This window comes from Chiloscyllium plagiosum, unplaced genomic scaffold, assembly GCF_037043375.1.
Source record: "Chiloscyllium plagiosum isolate Xiang-an unplaced genomic scaffold, Cpla_swu_hap1 HiC_scaffold_17, whole genome shotgun sequence".
Classification (NCBI taxonomy): Eukaryota; Metazoa; Chordata; class Chondrichthyes; order Orectolobiformes; family Hemiscylliidae; genus Chiloscyllium; species Chiloscyllium plagiosum.
In genome coordinates, this window is record NW_028270155.1 from 37000607 (window position 1) to 37026294 (window position 25688).

Sequence of the window (25688 nt, forward strand, 5' to 3'; positions counted from 1 at the left end):
AATTTGATGTTACTCTTAAACCAACCACGGTTAACCAGGGAAGTTATCCCCTTCATAGAATCTTTCTGCCTCACAGGGATATATATTTGCTGTGAGTTAACTATATTCTTTTTAATGTCTGCAATTGTTTCTCACATTTTGGAGACTCCTTTCCCAGTCCATTCCAGGCAACTCTGCCTTCAACCCAATATGATTAAGTTTATTTAATTTTAACACAGTTGTTTCCATCCCAAGTTTCTCGTTCTCAACTGAATACTAGATGTTATGGTGATCACTCACTCGAAGATCATTTATTAAACTTGCATCATTATACATTGCTAAATCCAAAATAACCAGATCCCTAGTTGGATGCACACTTATTGTTCCAGAAAGCTGTCTTGAATACTCTGTATGAATTCTTCCTTGTGACTTCCATTGCTAATTTGCAATGCATATAGCATTAACTTCAATCTAAAAATTATTTGAATACACATTGGCACAATTTGGTAATACAAATTTGCAGTAGAAGAGAAGTAACTTCATTAAAGCTATGTAAAATAGGAACATGAATTAGCTTTACCTAAAATTTCAGGTGCTCAATTTAAAAGGAGTTGAAATTTACCATTGGTTTGCATTACTAGGATATTGATTCTCTTTGTTTTGGTATATTAAATTAGTGTGGTTTTTGTGATACCACAGATTTAACAGTTGAAGCTAACCAAGAGCTGATAGAGATCCGAAAAGAGCAGTTAGAAGAACTAAAAGAAAGAAATCAGACATTGGCTTCTGAAAATCAGGTCATTGCCCATCAAGCTCACAGTTTGATGCAACAGCTGGAGGGGATGAAGCTTAAAGTGGAGCAACTGCAAAAAGAAAATCATAAACGACAAGAAGTTGACAATAGCCAAGCAAGGGAAGGTTGGAAATATCATCCTGCTTTTAATAATGTAGTAGCTGCTAAATGATTAAAAATCTAACTTCAAGAATCAACTGTTTATTGGAAACATGTATTTATGAAGTGCATTACACTTTAATTCTTCAGTTGCTGATTCATATCTTTTCTTGAGGATAATAGAAATCTACTTTCATCCTTAGGAAAGTTTTTGAAACCATTTGTTTGTGAATTTGATCAAATATCAAAAGTATTTTCTAACTTTCTATTTACTCTTCCTAGATGAAAAAGCAGAACTGCTTTTACTTCAGCAGCATGCTCAGGAACTAGTGGATGAAAATGATGCCTTGAAGATGACCATCCATCGCTTAAATGTAGAACTTAGCTGCTATCAAACCAAATACAGACCTGTACATAGTGAGGTAAAAAACATACTAAAAGTGGAATCTTTTTCTTTTTAAGTAGAGAGTCATAGAAAATGGAAACAGATCTTTCGGTCCAACGAGTATTTGCCAACAAAAATCCCAAACTAAACTCGTCCCACCTATCTGCACCTGGCCCATATCCCTCCAAACATTTATTTTTCATGTACTTATCTAGATGTCTTTTAAGCATTTTAACTGTACCTGCATCCACCACTTCCTCTGAAGTTCATTCCACCCACTATGTAAAAAAAAAAAAATTGCCCCTCATGTCTTTATTAAAATCTTTCTCCTCCCACCTTAAAAATATGCCCTCTAGCCTTGAACTCCCCCGCCGTAATGGAGAAAAGAATGTTTCAACCCAAGGCAAGTTTCCAACCAGCAATTCCATTCATCACTAAGATTCTTTCTTTTAAAGTTGACTCGTCAGCATTGAACTCAGTAACTTATAAGACAGTACCTCTCCCCACAACGCCACCGCTTAAATTTACTCGTAAATTTGAATTCATGCTGTTGCCCACACTTTACCCAAAACTTACATGTATGCCTGACAGCAAATGCAATGCTTTGTTATGAATATGCAACCATTTTAATGTTTAGCTCTACACAGTCTGGTTTATGCTGTGTTCCCTGACCAAAAAAAGTTAACTGCATGAAACTTGCACATCCGAAGTAAGCAGCAGAATTAAGAATCATGAAATCTTTTTTTACAAAGCTTTATTAATATAGTTTATCCTGCATTTAATTTCATACAACAAATAAGTGATCCTTGTCATCACTTCCTAGAGACATTGTGAGTGTATGAATTAAGGCTGTTGAAATATAATCTGAACTGATTTCCTTGCCACTTTGTCATTATCCCAATGTATATTTTGACATCTGTCTTCAGTCTAGGTTTGCATCTACAGTTTAACTCAGATCAATCAGAACTCTAATGAGAGAACCAAATTGGTCTTGGTCTTCAACTATGTGTCACAGCTTTCGACACCAGGATGCATGTACAGACAAAATTCCATTAGGTTCTACCTTTCCGTCACCACCGGCCCCCACCCTCATCATCATCATCCCCACCTCTCACTTCAAACTGCTGCTTCCTCTCTACAGATTTTGATGAGTAAGCTTTTGTAAATGATAGAATCAATACATAATAAAAATTGCTTTGAGATGTGGAATTTAGTAGTTGCTGCTATTTTGGATTAGCATATTACTGTTTATTCTAATGTGCAGGTACAACCTGTTAGAAGTGATGGTGCGTTGATATTGTTGTTAGCCCAGTTATCCAGAAAATCAGATAATGTTCTGGGGACCTGGATTCAAATTCCACCGTGGCCGAAGAGAATTTGACATACCTAACAACACTCCTAAGAGGAAAAAAAAACCCTTGTCTCTGTCTCAAAATGGATGTTGTCTTCTTTAGCTATGATCCCTAGTGTTAGTCTCCCCTTCAAGAAGAAATATCCTCCTGGTCTGCATGCTATCCAGTTCCTGATGAAGGGCTTAAGCCCAAAACGTCAACTCTCCTGCACCTCGGATGATGCCTGACCTGCTGTGCTTTTCCAGCGCCATACTTTTCAACATTATCCAGTTCCCTCAAGTTCTTAGATTATTCATTAAGGTCACCCTCATTCTTCTAAACTCTAATAGGTTTAGGCCTAACTTGTTTAATGTTTTTGCTACTTAAACTGTGCATTTTGCTCCCTCTCTAATCAATGGGATGCTATCCTGTTACAAACAAGTTCCACAAACTGCACTCTTTCTCTCTGCTAGGGACAGCATTTAATATCGTCATTAACAATTTCAAAACAGAGCCTCAGTTTCCATTTTCTCTCTGACTGAAGGCCCTTAGAATTTCTCCTAGGTGTGTCAGGTAACCTGGGATGAGAGGAGATTTAAAATTGCTTCTTGTGTTTGCAAACTTCCATTGATGGATCATTGGCAAAGTGCTATGCCCATTGGAGCTGCAAATTTGATGTTGCTGGTTTTTAGTTGGAAAGGTTGTGACCCTTTTAAGGTGATACAGGAAGCATACAAGCTTCATTCTAGCTACTAACCTCAATCATTGTAACATGTAGCCCAACACTAAATATGTTGCTAACTAGCTCCAAGTTCAGCAGAGCACTGAGTGGTGACTTGTAGAGCTTAGAACTAGCTGCACATTTTATAGGTAAGCTGCACTTCTCAAGGGGAAAGTGTTCAGACTGCAGCAATGGTGGGAATAAATCAAAAAAGTGTTTCTGTGACGAAGCAAGACTACCAATCAAGCTGAAAGCCTGAGAGAGTTAGACAATAGACAATAGACAATAGGTGCAGGAGTAGGCCATTCAGCCCTTCGAGCCTGCACCGCCATTCAATATAATCATGGCTGATCATTCCTAATCAGTGTCCTGTTCCTGCCTTATCTCCATAACCCTTGATTCCACTATCTTTGAGAGCTCTATCCAACTCCTTCTTAAATGAATCCAGAGAGTGGGCCTCCACTGCCCCCTGTGGCAGAGCATTCCACACAGCCACCACTCTCTGGGTGAAGAAGTTTCTCCTGAGCTCTGTCCTAAGTGGTCTACCCCGTATTTTTAAGCTGTGTCCTCTGGTTCGGCGCTCACCCATCAGTGGAAATATGTTTCCTACTGCCAGAGTGTCCAATCCTTTCATAATCTTATACGTCTCAATCAGATCCCCTCTCAATCTTCGAAACTCAAGGGTATACAAGCCCAGTCGCTTCAGTCTTTCAGGTTAGGGAGGCGGTGCTGAATTTGATGGATTTGACTGAGACAGGCTGGGGGGAGGGGAAATGAGGAAACTGGTGAAATCCGAGTTCATCCCTTGTGGTTGGAGGGTTCCTAGCCGGAAGATGAGGCGTTCTTCCTCCAACCGTCGTTTCGCTGTGGTCTGACGATGGAGGAGTCCAAAGACCTGCATATCCTTGGTGGAGTGGGAGGGGGAATTGAAATGTTGAGCTACAGGGTGGTTGGGTTGGTTGGTCCGGGTGTCCCAGAGGTGTTCTCTGAAACGCTCCGCAAGTAGGCAGCCTGTCTCCCCAATATAGAGGAGGCCACATTGGGTACAGAGGATGCAATAGATGATGTGTGGAGGTACAGGTGAATCTGTGGCGGATATGGAAGTTTCCTTTGGGGCCTTGGAGGGAGGTGAGAGGGGAGGTGTGGGCGCAAGTCTTGCACCTCCTGCGGTTGCAGGGGAAGGTGCCGGGAGTGGAGGTTGGGTTGGTGGGGGGTGTGGATCTGACGAGGGAGTCACGGAGGGAATGCTGATAGGGGAGGGGAAGGAAATATATCCTTGGTGGTGGGGTCCGTTTGGAGGTGGCGGAAATGACGGCGGATGATGCGCTGTACATGGAGGTTAGTGGGGTGGTAGGTGAGGACCAGTGGGGTTCTGTCCTGGTGGCGGTTGGAGGTGCGGGGTTCAAGGGCGGAGGATCGGGAAGTGGAAGAGATGCGGTGGAGGGCATCGTCGATCACGTCTGGGGGGAAATTGCGGTCCTTGAAGAAGGAGGCCATCTGGGATGTGCGTTTTTGGAACTGGTCCTCCTGGGAGCAGATGCGGCGGAGTCGAAGGAATTGGGAGAATGGGATGGCGTTTTTGCAGGGGGCAGGATGGGAGGAGGTGTAGTCCAGGTAGCTGTGGGAGTCGGTCGGTTTGTAGTAGATGTCCGTGTTGATTCGGTCGCCTGGTGAAGTGGATGAACTGTTCCACCTCCTCGTGGGAGCACGAGGCGGCGCCGATACAGTCATCGATGTAGCGGAGGAAAAGGTGGGGGGTGGGGCCAGTGTAGTTGCGGAAGATGGATTGTTCCACATATCCTACGAAGAGGCAGGCATAGCTGGGGCCCATGCGGGTGCCCATGGCTACTCCTTTCGTTTGGAGGAAGTGGGAGAATTGGAAAGAGAAGTTGTTCAGGGTGAGGACCAGTTCAGTCAGTCGAAGGAGGGTGTCAGTGGAAGGGTACTGGTCGGTATGGCGGGAAAGGAAGAAGCGGAGGGCTTTGAGTCCTTCGTGATGGGGGATGGAGGTGTACAGGGACTGGATGTCCATGGTGAAAATAAGGCGTTGGGGACCGGGGAAGCGAAAATCATGGAGCAGGTGGAGGGCGTGGGTGGTGTCCCGAACATAGGTGGGGAGTTCTTGGACTAAGGGGGACAGGACGGTGTCAAGGTAGGCGGAGTTGAGTTCGGTGGGGCAGGAGCAGGCGGAGACAATGGGTCGGCCGGGGCAGTCAGGTTTGTGGATTTTGGGCAGGAGGTAGAAGCGGGAGGTGCGGGGTTGTGGGACTATGAGGTTGGAGGCGGTGGATGGGAGATCCCCCGAGGTGATGAGGTTATGGACGGTCTGGGAGATAATGGTTTGGTGGTGGGGGGTGGGGTCATGGTCAAGGGGGCAGTAGGAGGAGGTATCTGCGAGCTGGCGTTTGGCCTCAGCGGTGTAGAGGTCGGTGCGCCAAACTACTACCGCGCCTCCCTTGTCTGCTGGTTTGATAGTGAGGTTGGGGTTGCAACGGAGGGAGTGGAGGGCTGCGCGTTCCATGCTGTATGTATTATTGGAAATATTGTTGGATATAAGTGTAAATGGCACAGTTCTTTTGCGTGGTATTATTTATTAGGTTTATGATCAAGAGAACATTATAATATTCAAAGCATTGGTGAGGTGGGGAATTGTGAAGCAGCAATGAAATGAAGATAATTTCCGGCAAGGTGGAGTCTGATTAACTGCTCATGGACTCCCTATCTGGACTAAGGGACTCCGAATGCCTCCTCCTTTCTCCCATTTTTGCTGCTCCTCCAGCTTTTAACTCCCAGTTACATCCCAAACTTCTTTCTCTCCAGCCCACAACTTCCATCTACCTTTTACCCCAATATTACTTCAACTTTTGCCTGTTGCTCTTTCTGCAATTTCAAGCTCCCTTTACCTCCAACTTTCATCTCTGACCCCCAGCTTTTCTTTCTGCCCCCTCCAGCTTTTGCCTCACTCCACCCCTTTCTCCAATTTTTGCCTTTGGCTTCTGCCCTCCAGCGTTTGCATCACCTTTTGTCTTTGTCCCTTCTTCAGATTTTGCCTCGTGTTCCTTCCTTCAACATTTGCACCTAACTTCTCCAACTTTTGCCTCTTGCCTCTCTAGCTTTGGATTCTGTCTATTCCAGTATTTGTCCCCACTTCCTTCAACAGCATCCCCCACCCTCTTCCAGCTTTCACCTGCTCTTCTTTATGTATATCCTCTCAAACACATGGATGATGGGCTGGTCTATAAATAAATATTTTGCATCTAACTAGCTCCTGCATTTATTTCAGATATCCTGTAATACTGGTCTTCCAACATCAGGACCACCATCCCCCTGGCTTGTAAGTATTTTGTAAAATTTTTAAGATTTTAAGAAGTTCAGTTTATCATAACCAATTTATAAATGATCATTTTACAATAGTTCTTTTAGCTTTAGCCAAGTTTTAGAGCAAAACAAAATTGCAACATATTAGAATTGGTATGAGAATGATTGATTGATTATTTTAGGACTAGAGACTTGGAAAAACATGACATAAAACATAGGCAGTACGAAACCATTGACTCTAAATAATATCTCCATTTTAAAATATTCTTCTAAACATCACAGCCAAGTATGTATTGGAAATTCCTTAGCAAACTTGAAATTTGACTTGCTTTTTACCTGCTGGATATTATTCAGTGTGTATTTTGTGTCCAGTTTTTTGGTAATAATTACCTTGTCACCCTCATTCTTGTTGTCTCCTCAACATACTAATCCCTCCTTAAATTTATAGTAACATTAAATACTATTTGTCTCAGGTGGACATGAAAATGTTGTCACCCCTTCTTTTGGCCTATGAGGACCGATTACGGGAAAAGGATGCTGCAATGCAAGCCCATGAGGTACACTGGTGATTCTGGAATACCCCCTAAAGGTTTCATCCTGTCCTTTTAAAATCTTATGCATGTTTCTGATGAGTCTCATTTGTTATTCAAGCGACATGAACAAATATTCCTATTAAGCGATGTAAGAATGCTCTTCCTCCTACTCTGATATGTAGATTCCTGTCCATTTTTTACTGCCTTGCCTACAGACAAGTTCAGGAAAACACTGTGATCATCAAAATCAACAAGTACAACAGATTCTATTCCTTTACTGTACCACAGGATCTTGTTACTTATGCTAGTTCTAAATCTATATTTTGACAGATACAGTGACACATTTAACCAAATTTTCCAGGTTGGGGTCACAATCCCACCGTCAGCCTCCATTCCATTGCTGGTGTTATGTTAATCACAATCGTTCTAGCAGGTGACCAGTTAGGAAGCTGTCTCTAAGAGTCATGTTTAATTAAGAATGGTCGGTGAGCTATGAAAGTAAGAGGCCCAACAGGAGGATCACAGAAATGTCTAAGCACCAGCCCCAGTTGGACAGATGGGGCTGTTGCGACAGGCAAGAAACCAGGAAGGTACCTCAAAGGCGGTGCACCTTTTTACCATTATGATGGCTTAAGAGTCATGCATAACCACAGTTGTCAATTTTGTGGCTGTTGCAGTTTGCATCCAAATGGGAGTAAGGTGGGTTTAATGAGTAGAAGGATTGATGATCCCAAGGCCTACTAGGTTATAGCCTTATGGAGTCATGGTGAATCCTAGGAAATCGATAAAGACAGAGGGTGGGCATTTGGCCCGTTGATCATAGTCTCTGTGCTGGTTGACATGGATTACCCATCTATGCCAGGTTCCTGCAATAAATCTGTACATTCTTTCAAATAGTGTTTCCAAGTCCTCTCCTCTGTCTCCACGTGAAAAAGATTTCCTCATCTTCCCTCTAATGTTTCTACAAGGACTGCACTTTAAATCTATACCCGGTGGATTTTGACCACTTTGTTTAGATACATAGATTGTCCCTATCTAAATGCCTCATCATTTTATACACCTGAATTTAATCACTCCCTTAGCCTCCTCTGTTCCAAGATAAACCACCCCAGTCTATTCAATCTTTTAAAGTTGATAAAATTTTATAGTTCTTCCAACACCCTAGTGAACCTCCTTTCTCCCCTCTCCAGTGCAAAGAACTTTTCTGTAATTTGGTGACCAGAACTGTGTGTGGGTTTGAAGTTGTCTAACTAGTTATGTCTACAGTTGAGCATATACACACTGTTTTTAAATTTTATGCCTCAGCTAAAAATGTGCTGTATGCGGGAAGGTCCTGGTAGCACCATTGACATTCCCTCAACTGACTTATCAAATATAAAAGAAACCAAACTAATTCCAGATGCTGGAAATCAGAAACAAAAACAAATTGCTGGAAAAACTCGGCAGGTGTGGCGAAAAATCAACGTTAACGTTTTGGGTCCAGTGTCTCTTCAGAACCTTCTTTATTTTTGCTGGATTCAAAAGATTATGTCTGAATTCTCTCCACAGATGCTTCCTGACTTAATAGTATGTTTAGTTTGCTACTCACTGATGCTAGGTAGCTACTCTTTGTCGCATTGAAAAGTTTCTGGAAAGATCTCTGAAATGATAATGCATTGCGTTCAGGTCCTGTGCACAATTTTGCAACTTTGCTGTCATCTCACCCCATCACCCAGCTTAATAGACAAAGGAAATTGAATCTATTGTCTCCTATGCTCTGAATTTTGAGACAGTGATCACACCGCTCCATCTTTTTCCAGCTTCTCTACTTTGATTTACGTCTGTGATATCACACTCAACTGGTTCCACCTTAATCTGTTCTTGGTAACCAATACACCTTCTGCAATGGCTTCTTCATTCACTTCACATGGTCATCTTTGTAATGCTTTTTCCCAGTGGCCCAGTGGTTAGCACTGCTGCCTCACAGCGCCTGTAGACCCGGGTTCAATTCCCGACTCAGGCGACTGACTGTGTGGAGTTGCACATTCTCCCCGTGTCTGCGTGGGTTTCCTCCGGGTGCTCCGGTTTCCTCCCACAGTCCAAAGATGTGCGGGTCAGGTGAATTGGCCATGCTAAATTGCCCGTAGTGTTAGGTTAAAGGGGTAAAGGTAGGGGTATGGGTGGGTTGCGCTTCGGCGGGTCGGTGTGGACCTGTTGGGCCGAAGGGCCTGTTTCCACACTGTAAGTAATCTAATCTAATCTAATCGCCCCAGTGCTGCTCATGATTTGACTCACTAGTGATCCATTTTTCAGTTATCTCCAGAGCATTGACAACTCCTCATGTCTCTCAGGAAGTTCTTTTATCTACACTTCAGTCCTCTGTCTAATCCATAAATAAATCTCTGCCTACTTTATTCAGTCATCGTCCTTGATTTTACTTAGTGTTACTTGATGTTTTTTTCCACATTTACAGACCTTACCATGCTAAGGGCTCTGTATAAATATAAATCTGTTTATGTATGCAGATATAAATCAAGTATTAACATTGCCAAATATTTGACACTGGTCATATTCTTTCTCTACTTGATATTTTGCAATTCAGGAAAGCATATTGATTTTAGAAGCAATGCAGATACTTATTTGTCTTTAGTTATTCCTAATTCCTGCAACTGATCTTTGCACATTCAGAGTTATAGAATTGTTACATTGCCAAAGAAGGCCATTGGCCCATCGTGTCTGCACTGTTCTCCAATGAGCATTATGGGTTAGACTGGGATTTCCCTGCCTTTTCCTCATACTGTTGCACATAGTTTCTGTTCAAATAATCATCTAGTGCCCTCTTGAATGCCTCAATTGACTCTGCCTCCACCATGCCTAAGCAGTGCATTCCCTCATGAATGTGAACCACCCAATGTGTGAAAAAGCACTTTCCTTACACCATCACTCAGATTTTCTCTTATCCTCCTCCTTTCCAAGGAAAACACTGTAAACTCATAACTAAATTTAGTCATTCCTGGGACTATTTTTGCAAATCTTATTGGCACTGTCTCTCCAGTGTGTTCACATCCTTCCTGTAGTATGGCACTCTGAATTGTAAACGATACTTCAGTTGGGACCTAACAAGTGCCTAGTATAAACTCAGCATAACATCATGTACCTGTATTCTGTCCTATTAATAAACCCAGTTATACTGTATGCTTCATTAAATATCTTCTGCAACTGTTCAACAACCTTCAACGATCTGTGCAAATATACATCTAGGTCCTTAAGTATTGTAGCCTTTATTTTACATTGATTGTCCTTGTTCTTCTGATTAAAATGTATGACCTCTCAATTCTCTGCATCAACTTCATTTGCCAACTATCTGCCCACTCCATCAACTTGTCTGTGTCCTTTTGGAGTTCTGCACTGTCCTTCCAAGTTTAGTATCATCTGCAAGTTTGAAATTGTCCCAGTGCACCAAGATATAAATAATTATTGTATCAGGAAAAGTAAGGGTCCCTGGGAAACAACTACAGACCTTTCACCTGAAAAATATCTGTTGACCACTATTCTCAATTCCCTGTAACTCAGCCAATTTTGTATCCATGTTGTTTCTATTCCTTTTATTCCATGAAATCTAGCCTTTCTTGGAAATGTATAATGTGGCATTGTATTGAATGCCTTTTTTGAAAGCCCATGTACACCATGTTAACAACATTACTCTCATCAGCTTATTCTGCTACCTCTTCAAAAAAAAAAGTCCAGCTAATTAATCAAATATGACCTACACTTTAGAAATCCATGCTGGCTCTTCCTAATTGACCCATCCATTTCCATGTGACAACTAATTAGCTGAATGCTTGTTTCTAAAAGTTTCCCTACCACTGAAGTTCATGTGACCAGCCTCTAATTACTAGGCTTATCCTTGCAACTTTTTTTGAATTAGTGTGTAATTTCTCCAATCTTCCAGTGATCATGAGTTAAAGAAAGACTAGATGATTATTTGTCAGTGGAGTTATGGAGATATACAGCATGGAAACAGACGCTTCAATGCAACTTGTCCATGCTGACCAGATATCCTATATAAACCTAGTCCCATTTGGCCTGTATCCCTCTAAACCCTTCCTATTATAGATCCATTCAGCCCTTTAGTCATACGGGCCTGGCAGCTCGTTCCGTATAGCACCACCCTCTACATGAAATAATTGCCCCTTAGGTCCCTTTCATATTTTTCCCTTCTCATCTTAAACCTGTTCCCCTTAGTTTTGGACTACCCTATCCAGGGAAAAGACCTTGCTTATTTATCCTATCCATGCCCCTCATGATTTATAAACCTCTATAAGGTCACCCTTCAACCTGTGACGCTCCAGGGAAAATAGCCCCAGCCTATTCAGCCTCTTCCTTTAGCTCAAACCCTCCAAACGTAGCAACTTCCGCGTAAATCTTTTCTGAACCCTTTTAAGTTTCTCAACATCCTTCTTAGAGGAGGCGGACAATAATTGCATCCAATACTTAAAAAGTGGCCAAATGAATGTCCTGTACAGCTGCAACATGACCTCCCAACTCCTATACTCAATGCATTGATCAATAAAAGTAAGCATACCAAATGCCGCCTTCACTATCCCAACTACTTGTGACTCAATTTTTGAGGAACTATGAACCTGCACTCCAAGGTCTCTTTGTTCAGTAACACTTCCCAGGACCTTACCAGTAAGTTCATAAATCCTGTCCTGATTTGCCTTTCCAAAATGCAGCACCTTACATTTATCTAAATTAAACTCCATCAGCCACTCTTTGGCCCATCTGATTAAGTTCCTGTTGTACTCTGAGGTAGCCTTTGCTGTCCATTATACAACCAATTTTGGTGTTATCTGCAAACTTCCTAATCATACCTCCTATATTCACTCTCCAAATCATTTATATAAGTGACAAAAGGCAGTGGACCTAGCACTGATCCTTCTGGCACACTGCTGGTCACAGGACTCCAGTCTGAAAAACAACCCTCCACCACTGCCCTCTGTCTTCTACCTTTGAGCCAGCTCTGTATCCTTCTATTTCATGTGATCTAACCTTACTAACCAGTCTACCATGAGGAACCTTGTTCAACGCCTTACGGACGTCCATATAGATCACATCCACCACTCTACCCTCGTCAATCCTCTCTGTTACTTCAAAAAAACTCAACTCAGTTAGTGAGATACGATTTCCCATTCACAAAGCCATGTCGTCTTTCCCTAATCAGTTCTTGCCTTTCCAAATACGTGTAAATTCTATCCCTCAGAATTCTCTCCAGCAACTTGCCCACCGCCGATGTTAGGCTCATTGTCTGTGTTTTCCTTACTACCTTTCTTAAATAGTGGCATAATGTTAGTCAACCTCCAGTCTTCCAGCACCTCACCTGTGGCTATTGATGATACAAATACCTTGGGAAAGGGCCCAGCATCTCTTCCCTCCCTTCCCACAGAGTTTCCACAGTACCTAGAGTCTGATCAGGTGCCAGGGACTTATCCACCTTTTGTGTGTTTTAAGACATCCAGAACCTGTTCCTCTGTAATATGGACATTTTTCAAAATGTTGCTATATCTTCCACATCCTTTTCCAAAGTAAACACTGATGCAAAATGCTAGTTTAGTATCTCACCCTCTCCACTCCTGCAATTTTCATTCACTTTCTTCGATATCCTTTTGTACATATCATCATCTTCTGGTGCCTTGTGAACATTAAGTGTCAATAATGTACCCAATACATTTTTCCTCATCAATTCTGAGCACTTCTACTGACAGAGCTTCGCATTCTGTCACCATGAATTGGATGGTATCTACTTTCTTGGTAAAGACTGATGCAAAATATTTTTTATTTAACAACTCAACAATGTTTATTGCCTCTGTATGTGAATCTCCTTTTTAGTCCCTAACTGGCCCTACTATTTTTATTCGCTACCTTTTTACTGCTTATCTACCTGTAGAAGATTTTGGGGTTTCTATGTTTGTTGGTGCTTGTCTTCTCTCCTGATCCTTCCTCGCTTCTTTAATATTCTTTCTTACTCACAGGAGGAAATGAAGAATTTCAGAGCTCGAGTAGAAGAGGTGGTGAGGGAGAATGAACAGCTTCATCAGCAACGTGAGAGAAATGGTGCTATTAGCAGCAGAGAGTGGTATGACATACAAAGTAAAAATACATGAGAAGCTTTAAATTGCAGTGAATATAACCTTGCAATATAACAATTGCAGTCATTTACCAGTGCCTTACAGATTAACAGAAGCGTAAGTGCTGAAATTTTAGAAACTTTATTGTGTTGACTTTGCACCCCCAATCCCAATTTAGACCTGTACTTTGAAGTGCTGACTAGCAAAGTCTGTTGGTTTAACTCTTTTACGCATACCTTAGTGAGTTTGTTGTATAAATCCTTTATAAAACGTATCCTTAAATTGAAATTAAATCTTCCAAATGACATGCATGGCTGAAAAATGCAGCAGTGAGCTCAGGCAGTAGGATCTAAGTAACAGAATCCTTGTGTCATTGAATTGGCTGGACTCCGAACTGGACTGGATTTTGTTTCATTTTTAAATAGTGTCTTCTAACACACTGTTTATTTTTGTAAATACTTTTTTGAGAAAAAATATTTTAAATTTTTTGCAAAATTACAAAATCACTACAGAATAGTATAACAACCTTATAATATAACAGCAATAACAGTAAGCAAACTACTACTCTAATCCACAAACCACTGAGGAGAGAGAGAAAAAAATCTATAAAAACTACAATTCAATAAATAACTTAAAATAACCTAAATTAAGCCAAACTCAGTGCAGTCCCACAAAGCTCCCCACCACCAGGATCATCAGTAGGCAAACCCAATTTTTGTTTGAGATTCTTCCTCCCTGGGGCCCCTGGACCACCAGACATAGCCCTTACGACTACACAAAGGCCCTGACCAATATAGCTGACAAGTCTGCGTCTATATAATTCAGAAATGGCTGCCACATTCTATAAAACAGTTCCATTTTCTGGTGCTCCATACTCGTGAGGAGGTCCGGGGAAAGTGTTCCATAACTAATCTACGCCACCCTGAGAGTCCTGGGGGAATTTTCTGACACCCAGCTCATCCGAATGTTCTTCCTCACACAGAATGAAAAAATATTAAACAGTTTCTTCCCATGCGCGTCCAAAGAAGAGATTTGGCAAGCCCAAAATTAGGGACACTGGATCCGCCTTAACCTCAGTTCCCAAAACCCCTTTCAAAGCACTTGCTATGGCACCCCAATATCTACGAAGCTTGTGGCATGATCACAAGCAATGAGTAAGAGTGCCAACAGCTGTTTTACATTTGGGCACATTGGGAACGTGCTGGGAACCTAACGTGGTTCCAAAATGATTAATGCGGCATTTCAGAGATTTTACTCTGAATGATACCAATCTGAGGGTTGTGATGAGGGGCGGGCGAAGATGGAGTCATTTTTCAAGGATCTGGAGCTCCTGAGTGTGACCCCTGAACAAGAGTCTTTTCTCGATGCCCCCTTATCAGAGCAAGAGGTGCAGGAGGCTGTGAAGCAGCTTCAGAGTGATGGACTTCCCAGCGAATTCTATCAAGCACTTGTAAGCACTTGTCAGGCCCAATACTCAACATGTTCAATGATTCATACAGTCATGATCGTCTCCCACCATCTCTGAGAGGCCAATATTTCTCTTATTCTTTAGAAAGGGAAGGTCCCAGAGGATTGTACTTCATACAGGCCCATTTTACTCTTAAATGTTGACTTTGAAATCCTATCTTAGACTTTTGCGTTAAGGCTGGAAACTGTGTTACCTTTTATTGTTGAAGAGGACCAGATGGGCTTCATAAAGGGCTGCAGATCCTCAAATAATGTTAGGAGGCTGCTTAATGTAATTCAAGCGTGTCAACGACAGTCAATACAGGGATTGGTGATTTCTCTAGGTGCAGAGAAGGCAATTGGCCGAGTTGAGTGGCCGTATCTTTTTCATACTCTAGAGCGGTTTGGCTTGGGTGAAGCCTTTATAAGGTGGGTAAAGGTTCTCTACAGTGACCCTCTCGCTGCGTTCATCACCAATGGGGTACAATCAAGCAATTTTAGCATTTTTAGGGGCAGCCGACAGGGATGTCCCCTTTCGCCATTGCTTTTTACATTAGTGATTGAACCGTTGGCAGAGGTTCTCAAAATTACAGAAGATTTTGTTGTAGTCGGATGATGTCCTCACTTATTTGTCAAATCCAGCAGTTTCGGTACCCACCTGATGCAATGCATCAGTTTGTTTGGTGCCTTTTCGGGGTACAGGATCAAAATCAGAGGCTATGGGTAATCTTATGAAGGTGCTAGGTTTTAAGGGTGAATCTCGATTCCCATTTAAGTGGTCACGGGGTGGGTTTTATGTATTTGGGCATATTCATTACTCCAGTTCTTGATCAGTTGTTTAAAGCTAATTTTGTTCAGTTATTCAACAAAATTGAACAAGACCTTTGAAGACGGGAGATGCTTCCGGTCTCATGGTTAGGTCGGATAGCTCTTATTAAGATGAATATTCTCTCCCATTTGTTGTACCCTATACGGATGCTCCCCCTGATTTACGATAATCAAATGTTCAGGAGACTGAACGGGCTGGTTCAGCTCTTTTATTTGGCATCGTAAGCGAACCCGTCTTAAATTAGCTAAACTGCAATTGCCTTACAGACTTGGGGGAGTGAATCTCCGGACATTAGAAATTATCAACAAAGCTTGCTTTTATCTTACATGAGTGCTTGAGCTTGTGGGAACCGTTTTTCAATATGGTGAGATATCGAAACCTCTCAGGCAAAGTGCCCCCTTACTAGTTTGCTGGTTTTGGGCAAAATGAGGATAGTTAAGGAATATTGCCATAACCCAATAGTTATCAATACTGTTAAAGCATGGAGGACAATTCGGCAGAGGGAAGGCAATATTGGCAAAACATATTTTATTTCACCTGTAGTGGGTATGACAAGTTTTCAACGGGGGATGATAGGTTCAGGATGCAAACATTGGGCGGCTAGGTGTGTGTCTTGCATTGGTGATTTATTTGAGGGAGAAACAATGATGTCTTTTGAAGAGGTAGCGTGGAAATACAAGCTATTTAGCAGGGACCTCTTTTGTGTTTTTCAAGTTAGGGATTTTATTCAAAAACAGTTTTTGACTAATTGCTACAAATCCAACATAGACAGGAAGGAGCTTAGTGCTCAGACTACATTTTCTGTCAGCACATTATGTTATTAATTAGGGGGTGGCCCCTCAGATGAGTACAAGAGAGAGCTAGGCAGCATGGGAAGGTATTTGGGAAAACACAAGAAAAATATTAATTTGCAATAGGACCCACACTGTACAGTTGAAGGTTCTCCACTGGGTCTACTTGGCTCTGGATCATTTGTCAAAATTTAAACCAGGAGTATCTTCAACATGCCCCAAATGTAAAGGCACTCTTACCCATTGTCTCTGGTCCTGTGATATGCTTCAAACATACTGGAGTGCTGTGGCGGGTGCAATGGAGGGGATTTGGGTGTAAGGGTGGAGAAGGACCCGATCTCTTCTTGGCCTGCCCAGTGTATTCCCTGTAGATGCGCATGAAAAAAAATTTTCAACATCCTCACTTTCTGCACAAGAATTAATATCTTGTTAGGTTGGGTGTCCGAGAATCCCACAGGCCTGTCAGGTTGGCGTAAGATTGTTATGGAGCATATGCCCTTGGATTTTCTTACAAGTATGGTACACCACAAAACTGAGAATTTCTATAAGACATGACGGCCCTTTTTGGAATACCTGGACACAGATTTGTCCACAACACTAAAGGGTTTTTATGCAGCCGTAACGATTGTGCTTTATGACTCTGATTGTTAACTTTCCCAACCCTGACCCTGCAGGCTGTTGCTGTGAGACATTCATCAGCCTGCCTGTGTGGAATTATACTTGAGCCCTGTTTACCCTTCAAAACTAATATCACAGAATTACCCTTTCTCACCCATAATTTATTGTACTTTTTATTCTTTCATTGGATTTCGGTGTTGCAGACTGGCAAATATTCCCCATCTGTAATTGCCCAGAGGGAGGGCAATTAGAAGTCAGCTACATTGCTGTGGATTTGCAGTCACATGTAGGTCAGACCAAGTAAGGATGATGGATTTCCTTCCTTAAAGGACATTAGTGAAGAAGTGTTAACAGTGCTTTTGTAAATTCCAAATTATTTTCTGTTGAATTCAATTTCACCATGTGCAATGGTGGATTTGAACCCATGTCCCCAGAGCATTAGCCTGGGGCTCTGGTTATTAGTCCAATGACATGAGGCAACACCACCCACCCTTTTTACTTGTGAACCATATACATGTATTTTACACAAAATTATCATAAATTCACATGTAATGGCAGCCCAGTGATTATTTTGAAACTGAAAATTAAAAAGTCAATTAGTAAGGAAAATAGTTTGTATAATATTGTTGATAGCTTGTGACCCATAGTGCTGGATACAGCATAGATAAATGGAGGTTTTTCAACTTTGTTTGTCTTTCCAGGAATCAGTTGCAGGATCAGGCAAAGTTGGTTTTGGAGGAAAACCAAGTCTTGATGGAGCAGCTAGAGATACAGCAAGCGAAAGCAAAAAGCAGTCATAACAGACACAAACAAGAAGGTGAGCCTATATAACATACAGCAGGCAATCTGATATTTAAATGAATTCTTCCTATTTTAACATCTGTCCCAGCACATTTGAATTTCTTGAAGACTTTTTCTTGCTATTCACTTCCCTTCCACCTGGAGTATATCTGTTAATCTGTGGACTCCAGGTTACCTTTCACTTTCTGCCAGTTTTATTTTGTCTCCGTGTTGCTTTATCATGAAGTTTCCTTCATATTTTGTTATTTTTTGCCTTGAATATTTATTTAGTTTATAATATTTTAAATTTACTTCAAGAATGCCTTACCATTTGCAACTCACTTTTGCAGTTGTTTTTGGTACAACCTGTCATATCACTAGCTCAAATGTTCTAATATTTCAGAAATGTGATGCATCTACACTGTGGCATTTATCTTCATTATCTCATGCTACCATTTTAATTCAGCTTCAGACCAGGTGCACCATGTTCTGGAGCTTTTCAAGCTATTGACCACTACTTTGGATTTCCATTAAGGATAGACTACCAAATATCTCGTTCTATATTTTTATCTTGATTTTAGTGTCAAAATTGACTAAACAATTGATGCTGCTGGAATCAGAGAAACAAAACCAACAAAAGGAGTTACATGAGACTCAACAAGAATTGAACAAAATTTCTTCAAAGTATGACCAACTTAAAACAACTCTTGATGACAGAGTGAGAATTGATGAACATACCTCAATGGTGAACAACCTCAAAAGGTACCTTTTTTCATTTGTTCAAATGCCTAGAATTTACATTTAGAAATTAGAAATCTTTCAGGTTTGTATGCAAAAGGGCTGAAAATAAACTGCAAACATTTTAAATCAGAATTTGCCATAATTACGTAAAATACATGCAATTGATCCTAGTACAGTGGTAATAAAATAACTCAAACTGTTTAAGTATAATTTCAAACAAGGTGTGCTCAAATTTTTGAATAAAACTAGGAAATGTTGAAAGCATAAGCATGTGGCGAATATACTAGTAAATTTAGACATTAAGTTAACAGTTCAAGTATAGTGTCTTCTCATGTCGTTTTGCTGTAGCCATATCCTGTTATTTCTTTTGGACTATCATACCTGTCACAAGTTGCATAGGTTACATTTATTTTCAAAGTAGTTTACAAATGCAGAATTAAAATAACTCCTTTTACCTTAAATTCAGTGAACTCAAGGTGACTATCTTTTTTTCTGCATCAATTCATTGATTTATTGATCATACCCATGCTTCCCACCAAAAATAAATATGTTGGTGACTTTGTTTCACCTTTAGTAGAAACAGAAAGTAGGAGTAGGCCCTTTCAGCCTTCTCTGCCATTCAATATGATCAGAGACAAAAAATCTGCAGATGCTGAAATCCAAAATAGACAAGCAGGAGGTTGGAAGAATACAGCAAGCCAGGCAGCATCAGGAGGTGGCGAAGTTGACGTTTTGGGTGTAACCCTTCTTCAGGACTGGGGTGTGCTGAAAAAGGATTACACCTGAAACGTCAACTTTTCTCCACCTCCTGATGCTGCCTGGCTTGCTGTATTCTTCCAACCTCCTGCCTGTCTATATTCAATATGATCAGGCTCATTCATCTGACTCAGTACCCTGTTACCATGTTCTTCCCATACCCTTTGATCCCTTTAGCCCTAAGAATTATATCTAACTTTTTGGAAACATTCAGTGTTTTGGCCTGAATGGCTTTCTGTGGCACAGAATTCCACCACTCTGAGTGAAGATATTTCTCCTCATCTCAGTCATAAATGGCCTTCCCTGTGTCTTTAAACTGTGACTCGTGGTTCTGGACTGTATAGTCATCAGGAGCATCCTTCCTGCCTTTATCCTGTCTCGTTCTGTTAGAATTTTATAGGTTTTTATGAAATCACCTTTCATTCCTGTAAACTCCAGTTAATACAGACCTAACAGATGCCGTGTCTCTTCACATGTCAATCCTGCCAACCCAGGAATCAATCTGGTAAATAGAGTCATAGAGATATATAGCATGGAAACAGACCCTTCGGTCCAACCTGTCCATGCCGACCAGATATCCCAACCCAATCTAGTCCCACCTGCCAGCACCCGGCCCATATCCCTCCAAACCCTTCCTATTCATATACCCATCCAAATGCTTCTTAAATGTTGCAATTGTACCAGCCTCCACCACATCCTCTGGCAGCTCATTCCATAGACGTACCACCCTCTGCGTGAAAAAGTTGCCCCTTAGGTCTCTTTTATATCTTTCCCCTCACCCTAAACCTATGCCCTCTAGCTCTGGACTCGCCAACCCCAGGGAAAAGACTTTGTCTATTTATCCTATCCATGCCCCTCATAATTTTGTAAACCTCTATAAGGTCACCCCTCAGCCTCCGACGCACCAGGGAAAACAGCCCCAGCCTGTTCAGCCTCTCCCTATAGCTCAAATCCTCCAACCCTGGCAACATCCTTGTTAAATCTTTTCTGAGCCTTTCAAGTTTCACAACATCTTTCTGATAGGAAGGAGACCAGAATTGCATGCAATATTCCAACAGTGGCCTAACCAATGTCCTGTACAGCCGTAACATGACCTCCTAACTCCTGTACTCAACACTCTGACCAATAAAGGAAAGCATACCAAATGCCGCCTTCACTATCCTATCTACCTGTGACTCCATTTTCAAGGAGCTATGAACCTGCACTCCAATGTCTCTTTGTTCAGCAACTCTCCCTAGGACCTTACCATTAAGTGTATAAGTCCTGCTAAGATTTGCTTTCCCAAAATGCAGCACCTCGCATTTATCTGAATTAAATTCCATCTGCCACTTCTCAGCCCACTGGCCCATTTGGTCGGGATCCTGTTGTAATCTGAGGTAACCCTCTTCGCTGTCCACTACACCTCCAATTTTGGTGTCATGTGCAAACTTACTAACTGTACTTCTTATGCTCGCATCCAAATCATTTATGTAAATGACAAGAAGTAGAGGACCCAGCACTGATCCTTGTGGCACTCCACTGGTCACTGGCCTAGAGTCTGAAAAACAACCCTCCACCACCACCCTCTGTCTTCTACCTTTGAGCCAGTTCTGTATCCAAATGACTAGTTCTCCCTGTATTCCATGAGATCTAATCTTGTCGAACGCCTTACTGAAGTCCATATAGATCACATCTACTGCTCTGCCCTCATCAATCTTCTTTGTTACTTCCTCAAAAAACTCAATCAAGTTTGTGAGACATGATTTCCCATGCACAAAGCCATGTTGACTATCCCTAATCAGTCCTTGCCTTTCCAAATACATGTACATCATGTCCCTCAGGATTCCCTCCAACAACTTGCTCACCACTGAGATCAGGCTCACCAGTCTATAGTTCTCTGGCTTGTCTTTACCGCCCTTTTTAAACAGTGGCACCACGTTTGCCAACCTCCAGTCTTCCAGCACCTCTCCTGTGACTATTGATGATACAAATATCTCAGCAAGAGGCCCAGCAATCACTTCTCTAGCTTCCCACAGAGTTCTCGGGTACACCTGATCAGGTCCTGGAGATTTATCCACCTTTAACCGTTTCAAAACATCCAGCACTTCCTCCTCTGTAATCTGGGCATTTTGCAAGATGTCACCATCTATTTCCCTACAGTCTATATCTTCTATATCCTTTTCCACAATAAATACTGATGCAAAATATTCATTTAGTATCTCCCCCATTTTCTGTGGCTCCACACAAAGGCCGCCTTGCTGATCTTTGAGGGTCCCTATTCTCTCCCTAGTTACCCTTTTGTCCTTAATATATTTGTAAAAACCCTTTGGATTCTCCTTAACTCTATTTGCCAAAGCTATCTCATGTCCCCTTTTTGCCCTCCTGATTTCCCTCTTAAGTATACTCCTACTTCCTTTATACCCTTCTCAGGATTCACTCGATCTATCCTGTCTACACCTGACATATGCTTCCTTCTTTTTCTTCATCAGACCCTCAATTTCTTTAGTCATCCAGCATTCCCTAGACCTACCAGCCTTTCCTTTCACCCTGATAGGAATATACTTTCTCTGGATTCTTGTTATCTCATTTCTGAAGGCTTCCCATTTTCCAGCTGTCCCTTTACCTGCGAACATCTGCCTCCAATCAGCTTTCGAAAGTTCTTGCCTGATACCATCAAAATTGGCCTTTCTCCAATTTAGAACTTCAACTTTTAGATTTGGTCTATCCTCTTCCATCACTATTTTAAAACGAATAGAATTATGGTTGCTGGCCCCAAAGTGCTCCCCCACTGACACCTCAGTCATCTGCCCTCCCTTATTTCCCAAGAGTAGGTCAAGTTTTGCACCTTCTCTAGTAGGTACATCCACATACTGAATCAGAAAATTGACTTGTACGCACTTAAGAAATTCCTCTCCACTATGGCACCTTTAACACTATGGCAGTCGCAGTCGATGTTTCGAAAGTTAAAATCCCTTACCATAACTATTCTATTATTCTTACAGTAGCTGAGATCTCCTTACAAGTTTGTTTTTCAATTTCCCTCTGACTATTAGGGGGTCTATAATACAATCCCAATAAGGTGATCATCCCTTTCTTATTTCTCAGTTCCACCCAAATAACTTCCCTGGATGTATTTCCTGGAATATTCTCCCTCAGCACAGTTGTAATGCTATCCCTTATCAAAAATGCCACTGCCCCTCCTCTCTTGCCTCCCTTTCTATCCTTCCTGAAGCATTTATATCCTGGAACATTAAGCTGCCAGTCCTGCCCATCCCTGAGCTATCCTTGCTGCACTCCCTCTATAACCAAAATGTCTTTCCTCAGATAAGGAGACTAAAATATCTATTCCAGATATGTACAATTGTAGCAAGTCATCCCTATTCCCATTCTTGAATCTTTTCACTACAAAGTCAACATACCATTTGCCTTCTTCTCTGCCTGCTGCACTTGCATTCTTTCTTTCAGCCAATGGTATACAAAGACACCCAGGCATTTTTGCACCTTCCCCTTTCCCCATCTATTGCCATTCTGATGATAATCCGCCTTACCGTTTTTGCTTCCAAAATGGATAATCTTTTATATTTATCCACATCATACTTCATCTGTCATGTATTTATCCACTCACTTATCCAAATCACGCTGAAGCACCTCTGCATTTTCCTCACAGTTCACCATCCCCCTCAGCTTTAAATTATCTGCAAAACAATGAAACAAATTGAGCAGAAAACATTAATTTTGGCCCAAGGTGAACCTATTTTGGCCCAGCCATTTAACTGCCACAAGCTGCATTTTCTGTAACTAATGCCTCAGTGTGTGACCAGAAGCAGCCCATCAATTATATTCTCATTTCCAGAGGACTGTCAGTGTGATAATTGTTTTTCCTTCTTTTTGTTAGGAAACTACAGCTTGAACAAGAGAAACAGCATGCAGAAGTGGAGGAATTAATGGGAAGAATTGCATCATTGCAAGCTGAGAAAAAGAGCTTACTCTTTGAAAAAACAGAATTAATAGCTGACAATAAGACTTTAGAAGCCGAGCTGCAGGTAGCACAGAAGTCAAACAGGTAGAATGGATGAATGGATAACCAGTAAATTTGCTTTGAACTAGATATAAAAATGTTTAAAATCTGAATTCTAATTTACAAGTGACTTACATTTTGAAAGGACATTTTATCATTAGCTTTTTATATGTTTTATATGACTTTGCTTTATTACTTTTTTGGTTTTCTGTTAATTTAAAGATGCAGTTTCCAGGTGAGGTATAGTTCATTTGGGCACGTTGTATTGTGCCCCTCAAAGTAACCATTCTTTACGTAATATTGCTGACCATGATGGTTATGCATGATTTTGTTGTCACATGACAGTTTTTTTTGTACAACTCTGTGATTTGCTAAACCATGTGACAGAACATTGAGGGTCAGGTGTACCAGACAAGCTAAAATCTTAGATTCTGTATCATGAGTGTACTGCTGAACCATTTGGGACTTAGTGTAAAATACAGTGAGGGAATTTGAAGGCATGGCCTCTAGGTTGCTGGTTTAGTGCTATAAACAGCAAAACTGCAACAAACAGGAAGGTCTCTCAAACCACTTGGCATGGACAAAAATGGTGGATGTTACTAACAAGGTAGCAAAGGTTAGAGACAGAGGAGAAAGTGAGGACTGAGACGCTGGAGATCCGAGATGAGAATGTGGTGCTGGGAAAGCTCAGCAGGTCAAGCAGCATCCAAGGAACAGGAGAATCGATGTTTCGGGCATGAGGACTTCATCAGGAATGATGACGGCCTTATGCCCGAAATGTCAATTCTCCTGCTCCTCGGATGCTGCCTGACCGGCTGTGTTTTTCTAGCACCACACGTTAGATAAAGAGGTAAAGTTAAAGTCATGAGGAAGAGGTCTGAAGAATTTTTTGTAGTCGTGAGGGCAATACTAGAAAGTAAGGACCCATGCGTGAGTTCGAGTGAGCAAAATGCAGTAGCAGAAAGAACAGCTACTAATTATGAATTCAAGAATCTAGAATTTGTGGAGCTGAGAATTCACATAGAGACATGGCTAAATGAAATTGTTAGACTTGGGTAAAAACAAGTAACTTGGAAGTCAGTTCATAACAGCATGATGTTCTCGTAGTAAAGCGTTAAAGTGTGGGAATGATAAGATTATGAGACATTGTGTACAGGAGGATATTTGCTATGGCATTCTGAGCAACTTGCAACTTATGGAGAGCCGTTGGATGCTTAGCCAGGAACCCTTTAGAGGATTTGAATCCTTATGTGACAAATACATAGATTGATGGAGAATTTTAAGACAGTGAAAGGCTGTAGGCTGAAATACTAAAATTGGAAACCCGATCCCAATTTCCCAATTCTGGTTAAGTGTTTTTTTTTTTAATACTTGCTTTTATCAGTCTTTATCTTTAGTTATTCCAAATTCCATGATGATGATCACTTTCCTCAAATGCTCTCCCTTGGAAACCCACTCCATATAATTTCCCTGAACTGGTTCTGACACCGTGTCCTGACACATTGGATGGAAACACTGGTTAAGGAAATTCCCTTGTGTGCACTTAAGGAGTTCCTACCTCCAAGCCTTTACATTGTCACTATTCCAGTCAATATTAGGATTAGTGGAGTCTGTCATTATTATTACTGTGTAGTTCTTGTACTATGTAATTTGCCTGCAAGTTTGATCCTCTATATTCTCCGAGGAGAAAGTGAGGTCTGCAGATGCTGGAGATCAAAGTTGAAACTTTATTGCTGGAACAGCACAGCAGGTCAGGCAGCATCCAGGGAACAGGAGATTCGACGTTTCGGGCACAGGCCCTTCTTCAGGAATGAGCAGAGAGTGTTCAGCAGGAGAAGATAAAAGGTAGGGAGGAGGGACTTGGAGGAGGGGAGTTGGAAATCTACTACAAACCTACCGACTCCCACAGCTACCTGGACTACACCTCCTCCCATCCTGCCCCCTGTAAAAACGCCATCCCATTCTCCCAATTCCTTCGTCTCCGCCGCATCTGCTCCCAGGAGGACCAGTTCAAAATACGTACAACACAGATGGCCTCCTTCTTCAAGGACCGCAATTTCCCCCCCGACGTGGTCGACGGTGCCCTCCACCGCATCTCCTCCACTTCCCGCTCCTCCGCCCTTGAGCCCCGCCCCTCCAACCGCCACCAGGACAGAACCCCACTGGTCCTCACCTACCACCCCACCAATCTCCATGTACAGCGCATCATCCGCCGTCACTTCCGCCACCTCCAAACAGACCCCAGCACCAAGGATATATTTCCCTCCCCTCCCCTATCAGCTTTCCGTAGAGACCACTCCCTCCGCGACTCCCTTGTCAGATCCACACCCCCCACCGACCCAACCACCACTCCCGGCACCTTCCCTTGCAACCGCAGGAGGTGCAACACTTGCGCCCACACCTCCCCCCTCACTTCTCTCCAAGGCCCCAAGGGAAACTTCCATATCCGCCACAGATTCACCTG

The 25688-nt window shown here is 41.9% G+C and overlaps 1 protein-coding gene across 2 annotated transcripts in view; it reads left to right on the forward strand.

Annotated features, from left to right (window-relative positions):
* Window positions 1-25688, forward strand: part of cep89 (centrosomal protein 89) — a 117555-nt gene that overhangs the window by 47948 nt on the left and 43919 nt on the right. For both annotated transcript variants that reach the window (XM_043706832.2, XM_087995842.1), the window contains 8 exons: window positions 679-897; window positions 1154-1293; window positions 6592-6642; window positions 7100-7183; window positions 13171-13274; window positions 17652-17767; window positions 18312-18492; window positions 23102-23269. In XM_043706832.2, coding sequence (XP_043562767.2) covers window positions 679-897; window positions 1154-1293; window positions 6592-6642; window positions 7100-7183; window positions 13171-13274; window positions 17652-17767; window positions 18312-18492; window positions 23102-23269 — 1063 coding nt within the window. The remainder of the gene's footprint in view (window positions 1-678; window positions 898-1153; window positions 1294-6591; window positions 6643-7099; window positions 7184-13170; window positions 13275-17651; window positions 17768-18311; window positions 18493-23101; window positions 23270-25688) is intronic.